At 43.9% G+C, this 14,699-nt stretch overlaps 1 protein-coding gene across 1 annotated transcript in view; it reads right to left on the minus strand.

Annotated features, from left to right (window-relative positions):
* Window positions 1-705: 705 nt before the first annotated feature.
* Window positions 706-14,699, minus strand: part of HHLA1 (HERV-H LTR-associating 1) — a 31,724-nt gene continuing 17,730 nt past the window's right edge. Inside the window, 5 exon segments of the mRNA XM_053559623.1 lie at window positions 706-749; window positions 2,383-2,465; window positions 7,220-7,373; window positions 11,791-11,865; window positions 12,197-12,265. Of these exon segments, the coding sequence (XP_053415598.1) occupies window positions 706-749; window positions 2,383-2,465; window positions 7,220-7,373; window positions 11,791-11,865; window positions 12,197-12,265 (425 nt within the window).

A 14,699-nucleotide genomic window follows, 5' to 3' on the forward strand; every position in this document is an offset into this window, starting at 1 on the left:
GGAGTCCGTCTATTGAATCACTGAACCTGACAGTGCCCTTGGGGCCCCTGAATATAGTGGGACCCACAAAAGAGAAATCCAGAGAAGGTAGCAATAAAAACAACTCTCCAAACTGCCTCCCCATGGGACATTTCCATCATCTGCTACTTAATGCGGCTTGGAATATTATCTAGATCCCATAGTATGACAAATTTGACTAGTTGTATATAAGCAAGTTTTAGTTAACTGGACAGAAAAATTCTATGCGACTCTCTCCAGAGCATGGACTCCCTCTTTCTTAATCAACTTTTTTCATTGTTTTCTGAAAGTCTCAGGTCTAAGTTACCTCAGGTACTGTGCCAGGACTAGGTTGGTTAGGCCAGTGTGCCCACTCACCCCCAATCCTTTCTATTAGAATTGCTGTGAGCATCACAGGAGTTTCTTGTGCACAGGTATCGTGTTTCCTTGGCTTTGAAGCAGACAGGGGCTTCTGGTGTTGCTGCATTGTTTGTGATGCCTCCAACATGGGGCTTTCTACCCTCAATATGTTACACAGATTCTCAGGACAGACATAAGTATTACTCCCCCAAACAACCACTTTCAATCAATTGATGATCTCGTTGGAACCTGGGTGAATCCTGCGAATATAGCCCCCTTGAGACACGAGCCAGGGTGAGTGGATGTGCCCTGGAGTGAGAGTTAGGCTCTAGTATTATTTTCAAGGTCTTACACAGACTTGCAGATATTCTCAAGGCATTTTTGTTTTAAGGCTGAAAAAAAAAATGAGAAAGAACTCAGGGTAATGAGACAGAAATATTACAGAGTCATGAATTAAACTCAAACAGCTCCAGTGTTGGTTCAGGGTGTAGGTATGAGATGGTGCATCAGACAGGAGTCATTCAGAGTCAGGGTCAGAGAGTGGGAGGGGGTCCCCTCCAGTTAGCTGCAAAGTTGAGTAAGGAGCAGCCCATATTTCTCTACCCTTTGCTCAGAGTACTTTTCCCGACACTCAGCTGTATCTAATTTGCACCCTCAGTTTGCATGACATTAATTAAACTCATTAAAACCTTCAGTAAATGCAATATGCTGGACTTACAGAGAAGTGAGAAGAAAAACTACTGAACTGTATGTTTGGAAGATTTCCTATTCCCTCCCCTGCGTACCAGGTAAAGGGGTTTTGGCCTTGATTTCTGAACCTTCCGCTCTTAATGCTCCTCATCTATTTTTTAACAGAGGGGTAGGCGAGGGTACAAAGAGAAGGCGGGAAAAGTGAGCTGGTGGATTCGTGTAAGTCATAGCGAAGCTGCCTTTGAGAGCATAAACAGAGAACAGAGGCAGAAGGAAATCAAAGCAAGCAGAGGAGGCCCGTGGAGAGAGAGAAGCTCCAGAGAGCTTGGTTTTGGGACAGTCGTTGAGTGACAGGCTGGAAAATGAGGCATAAAGAGAGGCTCTGAAATGGTGGCTTGTGAGACGTGGGAGACGACGGAGGGAAAAGAACAAGAGGAGTTTCTAAGAAGTGTTGTGGGGAATCCCGGGGATCCCACCTGATGTTTTACAAGGGCGGGAGAGAAGATTGGATAGCTCGCCTGTAGTCTGTTTGTTTAAATGTAAAACATTGCCAGTCCTAGGTTCTAGGAACACTCAGCTTATATTTGGGCTACATTAAGAAGGGGTTTCCCACAGGTTTTGGTATACTTTGTAGTTCCATGATTTTTGGAGGACCTGAGTCCCTTGACATGATAAAATGGATAAGCCATTGATTTGGGGACCTGCAGACACTTTTGTCTGCAGATATGGGAGGAAAAAACAAAGCTGATGCTGAACACATCTGAGGGCAAGTGAGGCTGTGAAGCCGTCAGGATGGAGACTGGGCATCACACGCCCACTTCACGCTGCTTTCTTTTCCCTCAATTATTTGTACCCATTTTTCTTTAGTCAGGAATTTCAGTGTTTATGTAGGTTTGTCTTTAGTTATATTTTTGTTTGCCTTTCTGTATTAACAGCTTACTTGGGGACTCAGAGGCTAGCAGACATGCCTGAGTTCCCACAGAGAGCAACAGTGCTTGGTCAGGCTTACACCTGCATTTTTATTTTCTTTTTTGCAGTTTTTGACCGGGGCCAGGTTTGAACCCACCACCTCTGGTATGTGGGGCTAGCGCCCTACTCCTCTGAGCCACAGGCACTGGCCCACCTGCATTTTTCTTTCTTATACCTTATTGCAAACGTCAAGCTGTTAGTTGAAGGGGAATCAGGCATACTAGACTCCAGCATGAATGAATGACTGGGTGAGCTGTGACATTTCCACGGCCTCCTGCTAGGGCAGGAAAATCACTCTGAGTGACAGGATGCTTTGCTATAATGCATTCACTGTGAAGTCACAACGCAGGAAAGCAGTGTACGTACTGTGAGAGTGCAACAGCCTTTTCACCCTCTGACAGACATACGTTGCATTCTTCAGATACCAGGAATAGTACTCAGGACAGTACCTGAAGATTTAAACCAGAGTTGGGAGCAATTACTATCCTGTGATTAGAAGGCAGCCAGCGTAAAAATAAGTAAGTACATAAATATGAATGTATGGCCAATTGTCCATAGTGAGGAACCCGTTTGTCTTCATAGAGCTTCAGAGGAGAGGTAGGAGAGGACGCTGTGTGGGTAAAAGCTCATATTTGGGGGTTAGCAAGACTTATTTTTAGTCCTAGGTCCACTACTTAGTAGGTAGGATGTGAGACTTCAGGCTGATAACTTAATTTTCTGGACTTTAGTGTACATATATATGTATACTTATATATATGTGTGTATGTATATGAAAGGCAAATAAAAGAATCTATACTCACAGGTTATAAGAGGATTAAATGAGATAAAATGTGTAAAGTTCATGCACAGGGCCCAGCATATAAGAGGTGCTCAATAAATGATGGTGCACGTCTGTTTTTGTGGGCGGTGGGGAGAGAGGGGGTAGAGGTCTGCTACTGTCAACAATGCAGCACCTCATGAGCGAATATCCTGCTCTTGGTCAGGGCAACAGGAGTTGCTCTGAAGGGCTGTAGTGGGAAGATCAGTGTCACGTTATCAGGAAGGAGAGTTTTCCCTGCAGGCTGTGTCACTGACTCCAGGTATGACTCTGGGAATTCATCTTCTTTCCAATCCCTTGTCTGATCTATGAGGTGGTGGCACTAAACATTTTCTAATTTTCCTACCATTTTGCAACCAACTTCTCAAATGCAGCTCATTGTAAAGATTTCCCAGGTACTATCACTCCCAATTTTCAAGGACATGTAAAACTCAGGAAACTGAGGCAGAGAGATTAACCCCCTTGCCCAAGGACACACTGCTTCCAAGTGGTAGTGCTGGATTTTAACCCAGGTGAGCCACTCCATGCCAGAGTACACAGTCACTGAACAGGCACTAAGACCAGTATTTGAGTCTGGGGGTACAGAGCCGAAGCCATCGTAAGGATTCCTTGTAGAAGCTGGAACCGCAGAAGAGACAGAGCTGTTTTTGGAAACTTTGCCCAAAGCAGAGAGACACAGGGAGAAGTTCTCTGGCTTCTTCCTATACTACCCCGCAATCTCCTACCAATCTCTTCCACTCGGCAAACTAACACAAGGCTGTCAGCAAGGTGTTCTGGGAATGCAGTCGGCATAACTTGGCCCTCTTCACTAAAGAGCAGAAAAGAGGACGAGCAGGAAATGGACCCGAGGGTCAGGAGGCCAAGGCTGGACACAACCAGGGCTGCTTTTCCTCTGAGCTGAGACCCCACACTCTTAAGGAGACCTTCAAAAGCGTAAGAGAGAGGATGTCAAGCTTGGTCAGCTCAACAGCTGACAGGGCCACCAGGCATTTAGTTGCCATAGCAACAACACGCAGTGTGTGCTAGAGGTGGATACAGACTTGGTGGTGGGAGTGGACGAGAGAGCACCCACAGCATTGTCTGCGGCAGCAACTGCAGAGGGCCGTTTCCAGGCACCAGGGAAGAACAATTAGATGCATCATTTCATTTCATTTCACTTTGTTCTCACAACACTGTCAGTACAGGCAACAATGCTGCTGTCCTTCTGTGGGAGCGTGCTCCTGGAATTGTGTGGCCTGGAACACAGAGGACTACACGCCCATTTGGTACACAAACAAACTGAGGTTCAGAAAGACTAAATGACTATCCCAGGACCACATAGCTTATAAGTGGCAGAGCCTAAATTAAACCCAATCTTCAAGCCCATCCTCCTTACGACATACAGTATAGTAAGCTACTTACATGTTGGGGGTAGCCTCGATTTTATGGTCTAATCTCATTCCTCCTCAGCTATTTTGACAATGTGTAAGGCATATTTTCTCATTACAACAGCCACGAAATTTCTCAGGAAGCTTCCACCAGGAGAGGTTATCAAACTAACTACCCTGGGGAATTATTTGCTTTTGAAAACGATGTTACTACATGGACAAACATGGTCCAAACGAAGGTGTTCTGTGAAGCTTCAAACAAAACATAGGTTCTAGCAACCGCAGAAACAGAACCCACACTTTCACAAACAAAAGAGATGCCATTTTGTGCCTTAATTCACTTTGACAGAGTACATGACTCACAGGCTAAATGGTAATTTTCTGCCTCTATGATTAGGAGAGGAACTATTTCAACATGACATGTCCCATTACTAAGCTCTCTGACAGGGGGATCCTTCAGGCATATAGTGAGGGAAATGAATGATAGACAAGTGGCCATTGTTATTACTTTGCAAGGAATAGAGTCAAGATCCTGTTAAGGACAAGAATATGCATCCCTCGCCTAGACTACAGGAAGCATTTCTCATGCAGAAAAGGCTTGATGGACTTAGAAGGAAACCAGCTGTTAAGGTGGCCTGTTCTTGAAGGCAGAAATCAGCTGCAATTCCACAGCCAGAATGAGCTGCAGTATTGAAGCACTTACCACTGCACCAGCCACTTGAGCCAGACCGGAGCCGCTACACCCTCTGTGGGGTCAGCTGCAGCCTGGGCAGAGCAGGAGCCAGGGACACTTGAGTTGGGCCGAAGGCAGAAAGTTTGTAAGATACCAGGAGGGGAAGGGACCAGGGCTCTCACACCCTGCGAGAAGGAAGTGTATGTCCCAAGGGTGGTGTTAGGGATCCTACACTGGAAAGATTTCAAGAGATGACCAGGGGAGGGAGATGATGTGAAGAGAGGGAGTTTAGGGTGTCTCAGTTTAAAAATCAGAGTTGAGGGCCAAAATTCAAGGGTTCCATATGTCATATTTGTTCTGAATGAGGAGTGAATATAAGACTTGGCAGGATAGATGGAGATCTACAGCAAAAGCCAAAGACAAATTATTTGTATGTGTAAGAGGTAACCCAGGTGTTTGAAAGGGCAAGGTTGTCCTGAACAGGAACATATGTTGAGACAGTTCTCTTCCATCTTTGCTGCAGGGACATTAAACATCTCAGTGGTCCTAAGGTGTCCAGGTGACCTGTCACTCCATCTTTGCACATGTTTTTTCTTTTGCCTAGAGTGACCTCCCCTGTTTTCTCCTGGGAAAACTTCTTTTCCTCTATCCAACCCTGTTGGGTGTTTCCTCTGGGGTTCCACAGCATGTTATTCCGATCTGTTATAATAGCACTTGTCAACTGCTTTGAAATTTATCTCTTTACATTGCCAACTTCTCCACTAAATAGTTGGTTTCTCTCTCTCTCTCTTTTATCATAGAGGCTGTGTTATTTATTCAACAAACATTCTGAGTAACACCCCCTCCCACTCTGGAATTCTTGGAATTCAGTAGATGAGTTTATGGAACAATTCACCATTCATTGAAAGTGCATTCAATTCATGCATTCATTGAAAACACAGGGAAAGGAAGGGACAAGTCCAGGTGGACAGATGCCTCATTGCTCCAATTTGAACTTGAACTTCTCCCTGGAAATGCATGTCTTCATTTGATTGATTCAGCCAATATCTACACTATGAATGTTTTCAAATGTGATATTTTCCCCCAATGGGATATGGTTGAACAGGCTTTTGCCTGGGTACATGGCTTGATTCTATCACCTTCTATATTACATTTTTTCTTTATGTGACCATTTCTTCTCCCCAGTTATAAACCATCAGACTACTTCTGAGTCACCTGTGTATCCTTATGGCTTATCCCATTGCATCACTGATATGTAGGAGAGAACAGGTGTTGCTGATTCCAAGAATTAGTGAGTAAAAGTCCTAATAAGTGGGCTCATCCTAGGCAATATAGAAAGTATTGTTGTGAAAGTTTCTTCTTCTTTGGGTCTCTGGGTCTTCCTTATTGCCCTTTTTGGATGAAGGAAATGTCCACACTGAGGAGTCCACACTAAGAAATCCAATATCAGGAAAAGAAAGGGTTGAAGGGAAAAGGCAGCACACCGGAGCTTGGGGTTCAGAGGAGAGAATAATGGAGATTTCAAAACCTGTTGGATTTTGCGGATAGACTTTGAAAATAACATTAAAGATCTTAGAAATTAGCCTGCAGGAATACTTATCTATTCTGTGTTACTTGGTGCTGGGTTTATACCCAAGAATAAATTGCAGAAGAAAAAAAAAATAAAGAAATAAAAGCTTGTAAACATTTCAGGGCAGAAAAATGTCCATGCCTACATCTTCTTAAAATAAGGTGGGATTTGCTTTCTAATTTTATTTTTACAAACTTTTCATTTGACTAGAAGATAACTGCTAGAAATTTATGAAAAACATTTCCTTCAGATGCAGGGACAAATCCTCTGATTATTCTCTTCTAGCAAATATCATCAGGCTGAGGGAACTGGGTTCAAGGAATAGTCAAAGTCCTCTGAAGTAATTCTTCTTGACAAGACAAGCTCAACACCATTAAATTCAGCACAACTCAATTCGACTCAACTCAACACAACTCAACTCAACAACTCAATACAACTCAACTCAACTCAACATAACACAACTCAACTCCTCAGCACAACTCAACCCAACTCAGTTGGATACTACTCATCTTCATTTCAATTCAACTCAGTTGTACTTCTTATGTCAGGTCCTGCAATTGGCTCTGGAGACCCAGATATGAATTAGGTTCTATGACGGATCTCAAGAATGTGACTATCTAGTAGAGGAATCACTAAAACTCCTTTCCTTGATGTACCCCCTGCCACCTGTGTGTAGATTATTTGGTGTCTGACTACCTCATGGCCTGCAGAGAAGTCATACAGAAAAAGAAGCTTATAAATATTAGATGTGAAAATCTGCCCCTGGGCCAGGTTACCTCAGGGCCTCTGTCCTGGGATTCATCTGGCTCCGGCAGAGGCATTGCTGAAAGAAGCGGCACAGCTCCATCAAGCATTGGTTGAGCTTTTGGACGGCCAGCGTGAGAGGAGCAGCTGCCATGGCCCCCTCTTTGAGGAGGGGCTGAGGGCACCCTAGAAGATACAATTTTAGAGCAGTCAAATCCATGAGGCTTTAGCAAGCATCTCCCTTTTGTTAAGCTCTGTACCAGGTGAATCCAGTCTAATGTCAGGTAGTTCTGTGACAGACAGGCACACATAGGGGTGCTTCACCATTGCCTCTTAAAACTAGGTGGAGAGAAGGTGGGGATCAAGTTCCTGAAGGACATCAGAGATAGTTTCTCTGAGGATCAAATATTGAACAAAGATCTAAAACACTGATGAGAAATACATCGCATGGAGGGCATTTCTGGTGTAAGGGACAGAGTATACCGAGGACTCAACAGTATGGAAGGGGTTGGCTTACTGAGGGAAAATGGAGAAAAATTTGAGTACAGAGGCTATGGGTATGTGTACGCACAATGTGTATGTGTGCCTGTGTGTACAGGTATGTGTGTATGTTTGCGTGTCTGTGCATGTACATGTGTGCGTGCCCATGTACAAGGGGGAGAGAAGGGAGGCACAGGTGGTTGAAAGATGAAACCAGCCTGCTGGGTCATTGGGGAACTAAGTTCTGAGTTTGTGAGTTCTCTGTCTCCATAAACTGAAGATTAAGTATGCTTCAGTGAACCAAATTTCACTGTTGCTTAATATGTGGCTCTTAAGGAGAAGGAGGCAAGCAATAAAAGAAGGAAACAATAGATTTTTTTTTAAGGTTCCATCTCCTTGGGATCTCCTGAGGCTGGCACAGCTTCCTCTGGCTACAGCTATGTTTTCTTATATGGAAAAAAAGCAGACCCCTTCTTGTCATATAGGGTGACTGGTAGGATTATATGAGACAATCATAGAAATGAACAATAAATAATAACTATTATATTGATTTATTTACTAAAAATTTCTTGAGCACTCTCTACATGCCTCACACCAATAGGGCTATAACAATGAATAAAAAGAGAAAGGCCTTTCTCTCCCACAATGTACCTTTTAGGGACTGGAAGATTATATTAGGATACTACTGATAATTTTCCAACAAAGAAGCACTAATCACTATCAAAAAATGACCTAAAACCTAGAAATAAGCAAAAAGGATCACTAGTATAGTTCAGTTATTGTCCAGTAGACTGTCTGGAGATTGGTCATATAGGAGTGCACACCATTAATTGACTTTCTATTGGACAGATCATTTTACAACTCTGAAGGGGTAAAGGTTAACTGATGGAAATATACACGATTCTTATCTAAGAGTGATGCAGATAATTTCTGTCCATAGCAATGTGAATGAATTTTGCATGGTAGAAGATTTTTGCTCAGTTAAAAATTATCAGTATAGGATATCAAATTAATAGCAGTATAGGATAGCAAATTAATTTGAAATTAATTGAAAATTCCTTTGACTGCCTATGACATTCTCTCATCTTCCTGGTTTCCTTATTAATTGATAAGTTAAATAACGTTATTGAGATGTTAACATGTATTCATTTGGTATCTTTATGAATCATGTTTTTATAGTTTTGAAAACTGTAACTTAGCAGTATTATATTTATTAGAGTGGAGAAGAGACCCCTACTGTCAGAAAAAGACTTAAAGAAAAATGATAGAAAGGAAATATTTTATCCTGAGTCAACTAGAACATTAAACCTTCCCGAACACTTGTCAATTTCCACCAATATAGCATGACTTTTCTCTAATATTTATTGAGCACCTGATGTATCTCAGGCCCTTGCATAAGTTCTTTGCATACGTTATTTCATTTAATCCTTATAAAATCTTGCGAGGTGGTTACAGAAGTATATAGAAGATACTAAGAGTCTGAGTGATTCTGAGGCCAGATAAGTAATACAACAGGGAGTGACCCTATCAAGTTCTGACTCTGGAGCTCATGCCCCTATCCACCACCCTTTACTACATGGACATAATTATCTTTCCTGGGGTTCGATTCCTATGCCCCCTTTCCCTAGTGCACTACCACCACATTTCTCTAACATGAGAAATGATGCTCAGAAATCTACTCAGTTGCTCAAACTTGGGCATGGTTCCTTCCCTCTTGTGCTCGCTCCATGACCATCACATCCTCTTGATTTTCTTTCCTAAATATCACTCACAGCCTCCCTATTACACAATCACCACCATGCCATGCTGAGTCATAATGTAACTTCAGGCAAAAGAAAAATTGTACCCCCCATATACATGTTGCCTTGCCATAATCACCACCCAGCCCCACTGGCTGTTGTTAGCACAGAAGTCTCCTCGCCAGTCTCCCCACTCCCAGCAACCCCCTGTAATCTCTTTTCTGCCTTCAGAGAACCTGTTTTGTAACACAAATCTGATGATGTCACTCTCACCTGGCTCAGAAGACAATCCCTCTCCTTGAAGTGGTGACAAGGCCCGGTGATCGCACTCCTGCCCGTCTCTCCAGCCTCATTTGATACCACTCTCACCTTCGGCACCATTATTCTAGCTGCAGGGCCCTCCCTCTGTCCCTGGGAGACATCAGTCCTTTTGTACCACAGTGCCTTTGCTTACGCTCTGCCTCTGGTGGGGATGCATGGGTAGAGGTAACCTTGTCCAGACGCCACTTTCTTAGCCAATAAACTCTTGAATGATGCCCCCAGCTGGAAATCATCTCTTCATCTCTGGACACGTAGCATTTACTGCTTCTTCTCTTAAGAAACTCACTACTTTCCTTCTTAAACTGTAGCCTTTATTTATTTATTTATTTATTTTTGGCGTATATGGCACATCTCAGGAGAGAGAACACAGAGGGGTGGAATGAGCACAAGCCTTAGAATTAGACAAATCTGGCTGGAAATGCGGTTTCCTTTTATCTGTACGATTCCCTAGAGTTGCTCCATGAAGATAACATTTCTACTTTCCAGAATTATTGTGAGGAGAAAGTAAGAATGGATCCTGCACTGTGCCTCACACACAGTAGGAGCTCAGTAAGTATTTATAGAATGAATGAGTGAACAGCAAAGACTTTGTGGCATGATGTGTGTGTGTGTGTGTGTGTGTGTGTGCAGAATAATTTCCTGGAAGACACAGAGCACCTTTAGTTTACAATTATATTCTTCATTACATAGGTGGATGAAAGATGGATGGATGGATAATAAATAGATAGTGATAACTAGATAGATAGTTATCTGCTTGGCGGGTAGGTGAATGGATAGAAAGATGCATGGACAGATATGATCAATATTTGTTAGACGTATAGATAAGGTAAATGACAGATAAAGGGATGACAAATGGGTGGGTGGATGGATAGATATGGTAAATATCGGCTAGGTAGGCTGATAAGTAGGCAGAGAACTATATGGATACAGATGTATGGACATGGACATGTAGGTGTAGACACGGATGTACATACAGTTAACTTGTTTTCTAAGACTCCATCCAAAAAGCCCCCATGTGCACTAGCACTGTGCTAAAAAGAATTCCTGGGGGAAAACGGGATATCATTTCCTTTGGTAGCATAATCATGTCTCCACGTCTGAAAGGCCCAGTCACCATTCACTGCAGGCTGACAGCAGGGCTGAGGCAGATCTGAGGAGATAGGAAAAGGCAGACGGAGCAGCCTCCCGCAGTTTAATAATGCGCTGTTGACATATGCCCGGATAGTCCAGCAACACTCAGGAAATGAGTACAGAAAGGGAGCCAGGACTGCCAGGGGCCTGAGGACCCAACCAGCTCTGAATGATTGACTTGGTATAGATTTCTTTGTTATGAAAACCGACTCAATGGGAAAGAAGAGAGTGAGGCAACCAAAAGCTGCAAAAAATGCAGCAAAGCCACAGAAAGTTAGTCCCGAGCCTCTGTCCAGGCAGCAAAGCCACAGAAAGTCAGCCCCGAGCCTCTGTCTATGCAGCAAAGCCACAGAGAGTTAGTCCCCAGCCTCTCTCTGGAGTTCTGAAAACCCACGAGAAGTCCTGAAAATAATTGTTCTTCAGATCTACAAGAATTCAGTGTCCTTTGACACAGAGCAATGGTAAGCCACACCCAGACAATGGGGCTGGATTTTGGAGTCCTTTTTTATTCCCTTGCCCATCTCTGCCAGCCATTGTGCTCATAGTAAGAGCACCTTCTATTTGGAAAGTGCCCAGCCTGCTGCTCAGTAGATGCCCACTCTATAGAAGTGACTGAATTATATTATACGGAGCCTTATAGCTCCAAATCACTTCCCCAGACGTTATTTTACTTAATACAAAACCACAAGGGAGAGAAAAACACAGACATTTTTAGGGCCCATAGTAATTGCAATTCTTTTTCTTTTGCAATTGAGGACTATAAATCCTGGAAGCTGAGTGCTAGAGGCCATCTCACCAGTAAATGGGTGAGCTAGGATTCAAATTCTAGCATTCTGACCCTACATTTATCAAATAAGCCTCAATTTATTGTACCATACAACCTCGTTCAAAATAAGCCCAAGCAATAGTGGTGACCGGGCACTGATACTCACTTGACACTTGGTGGGGTCTTGGGAACAGCACTGGTTCTTCCCTGGGGGTGAATGGCCAATCTGCAGGAAGATCACCTGCAAAGGGCAAGAGTGGCCTTCCAAAAGTCAAATGGCATAGCTTCGAGTGGTGCACATAGTCAGAGAATCATAACACCTTAAGGATAAAGCATTCTCAAAATATATAGGGAAATGGTAACCAAGAAAGAGGGAAGTGATTTATACAAGATCACACAGCAAGTTAGCAGCACAGCAAGGCTTATAAACCAGTTCTCCTGCCTCTTTTCCTGCTGGAACCAATAAAGTATTAAACAAGAACCAACTTTGTTTGTTGTCCCACCATGCCCCTGCCCCCAGGCTATGTTTTCCCCATGGTATTGAGTTTCTCTCTCCTCTGAGGTGTCCTTACCTGTCTGTAGATCTTTGGGGGCTGATGCCTTGGTTGGACTTGTGGTCTGTGTACCAGGAGTGAATGTTCCTGGGATGAGATGAAAGAGAGGTGAGCCTGCCTCTTTTCTAGGGGAACCTGATCAGGAGAGGAAGCCCTGTGCCTCCAGTCCTGCCAATTCAACCAATATGGATTAAGCCATGTACTGAGAAGGGTGCTGAGGATTCAGGGCTGAATAAGAAAGAGCCGCAACGGAGGTGCTCTCCGTATAGAAGAGGAAATGGACAAATCTCCCCGGCAACTGTGAATAGCATGATGGGTTGGTTGGAAGCCTGCTGACACTGGTAAGATGGTGACACTGAATGGGACAGTGATGGTGTGGAACAAGAAGTGTCCAACTTGGGGGCTTGTGGGCAAAGAGAAAATGTCTCGGTGTTCACATCAGACGACCCACTAGTGCTGGGCTGCAAAATAATGCATACACATTTTAAGGGACGTTATCTATGAATTACTTTTTGAAGTTGAATTACAGTAGCAATGTGTCATACGAGGTTTGCTCAAAAAATGGTGTTAATCAAATGAATGCTACCATTACCCTGTGATGGACAAAAAGTCAAAGAAAATGTCAAAAACATGATTGTCGTTTGAAGCGTGCAAGACCATTTTGAAGTGCTATTTGAAATTCAAGAACGTTGCAGAAGTGTAACCACAAGGAAGGCAGAACCAGCAACTGCTTAGCAATTGCACCATTTGTGTGAGTTTGAGGTGCGTGGTACTCTGAGTGACGTGCACAGGGAAGCTCTGGAAGGCCTCTTTTTAGCATGTTCATCAAGCCTTGGTTTGGGGGACACATCAAACTCAATCATTCTCGTCAAGATTCTGGCCGCTGGCCAAACCAGCAAAGCAGACCCCTTTGAGGGGTCGAGAAGATCAAACAGGCAATTTCACCCATGTGGACACGTGGAAAGAAGGAGTGAGGTTGAGATGCAACCTGAGCACAGATGATGGGCACCCAAAACGGCCAGGGCAGGTGGCATCCCCTCTGGGACAAGTAGCATGGCAGTTAGTGAAGAGAATGGGCCTTCCAGGCAGATGTGCAAAGACCCTGACGCATGAGCAGTGAGTAGTTCTGTGTGGCTGGAGACTGAGGGGGAGGGATGCGGTGAGACCACGTAGCAGGCAGGGCACAGAACCTGGCTCCATCCCACACAGTGGAGATACTGCAGGTTACTTATGAAGCTTCTCTGCTAGGCTTCTGGGTATTGCAGCATCGAATTCAACATGGCTTGCACTCCAGTGCAGCACCAGAGATAAGCATGTAACACCTTCACACAGTAACAATGACAGGCGGGAGGACGGCCCTGGAGCAATCTAGCAATTCTCTAAGGATGGGCCAGCGTCTTCTTTTGATTTTCCTTCATGCTTTGGACTTTAAACACCCAACACAGGAGTCAGCGGATGCTTGTGCCTGAACGCGTTTCTATGTAGTTCTTAGCCACACCCACATGCAGAGTTTGCTTGTTTACCAAATCACAGAGGGTTAGTACTGAAAGGGACCCAGGACAAAAGCACATGCACACTCTCCTGTGGAGGGTGTCTTGTTTGCCACTATCCTTTCCAAAGTGTGTCTCCTGAAGCCAACAGCAATGCCTTCGCTGCGGGTAGCGTGCAGCCGCCGCTGTGTGTAGGGTGGGACTTGCCATTGACTGAGAGCTTTCCCAGCACGGTGCATTGAGACAGACATGGTCTAAGTTAATCATCAGAGCAAGTCTAAAATCTCCCATTTCACGGGTGAGAAAACCAAGACTTAGAGGGGTAAGGAAAGTGCCCAAGGACACAGAGTGGGGGGTAGAGCCAAGATTTCAGCCCATGTCTGAAATAGACACCAGAGCTCACAGTCCCAGAACCGTGCTGACTGCTGTCGTCCACTTGACCAAACCAAAGTGCAATAGCTTTAACTTTCCCATACACACACACACACACACACATACACACACACACACGCACACACACACACACGCCTAAACCAACTGAACTCACGCCATCATGTCAGGTGTCTATGTAATGAGAGTTACCAAAATGGCTCTCCCTGGCCTGTTTGTGCAATTGAGATTTTGAGCCTGAAGTTAAGACTTCACATTTACATCTATAAAATTTCAATACTCCTCTCCCTGTATTCCTTAAGAAATTCAATATTTTGACAACTTTTATTGATTGCCTACTGAGTTTCACAGGAACCTGAGATTGAAGATGTACGTAAGTCTTGAGGAGAACATAGTCCAGAGGGGAGTTAAGTCAAGTTTGCAGACACCGACAGCACGCTTATGAGAATGTCACCATCCATTGACCTCCATTGACCTTGGTGGGCATAGAAGAAGGGCTTCTGGCCAGACTGCAAGTATCAGAGTAAGAGATTTGAAAAAGAAATAAAACCTTTTGTCTCCTTGTAGGAATAGAAAATGTGGAAAATTCATGGAGCTGGAATAAAGAAATAAAAATCAGTACTTCCCAGGTACAGTCTTAC

Source organism: Nycticebus coucang, chromosome 13 (assembly GCF_027406575.1).
Source record: "Nycticebus coucang isolate mNycCou1 chromosome 13, mNycCou1.pri, whole genome shotgun sequence".
In the NCBI taxonomy this organism is placed as follows: domain Eukaryota; kingdom Metazoa; phylum Chordata; class Mammalia; order Primates; family Lorisidae; genus Nycticebus; species Nycticebus coucang.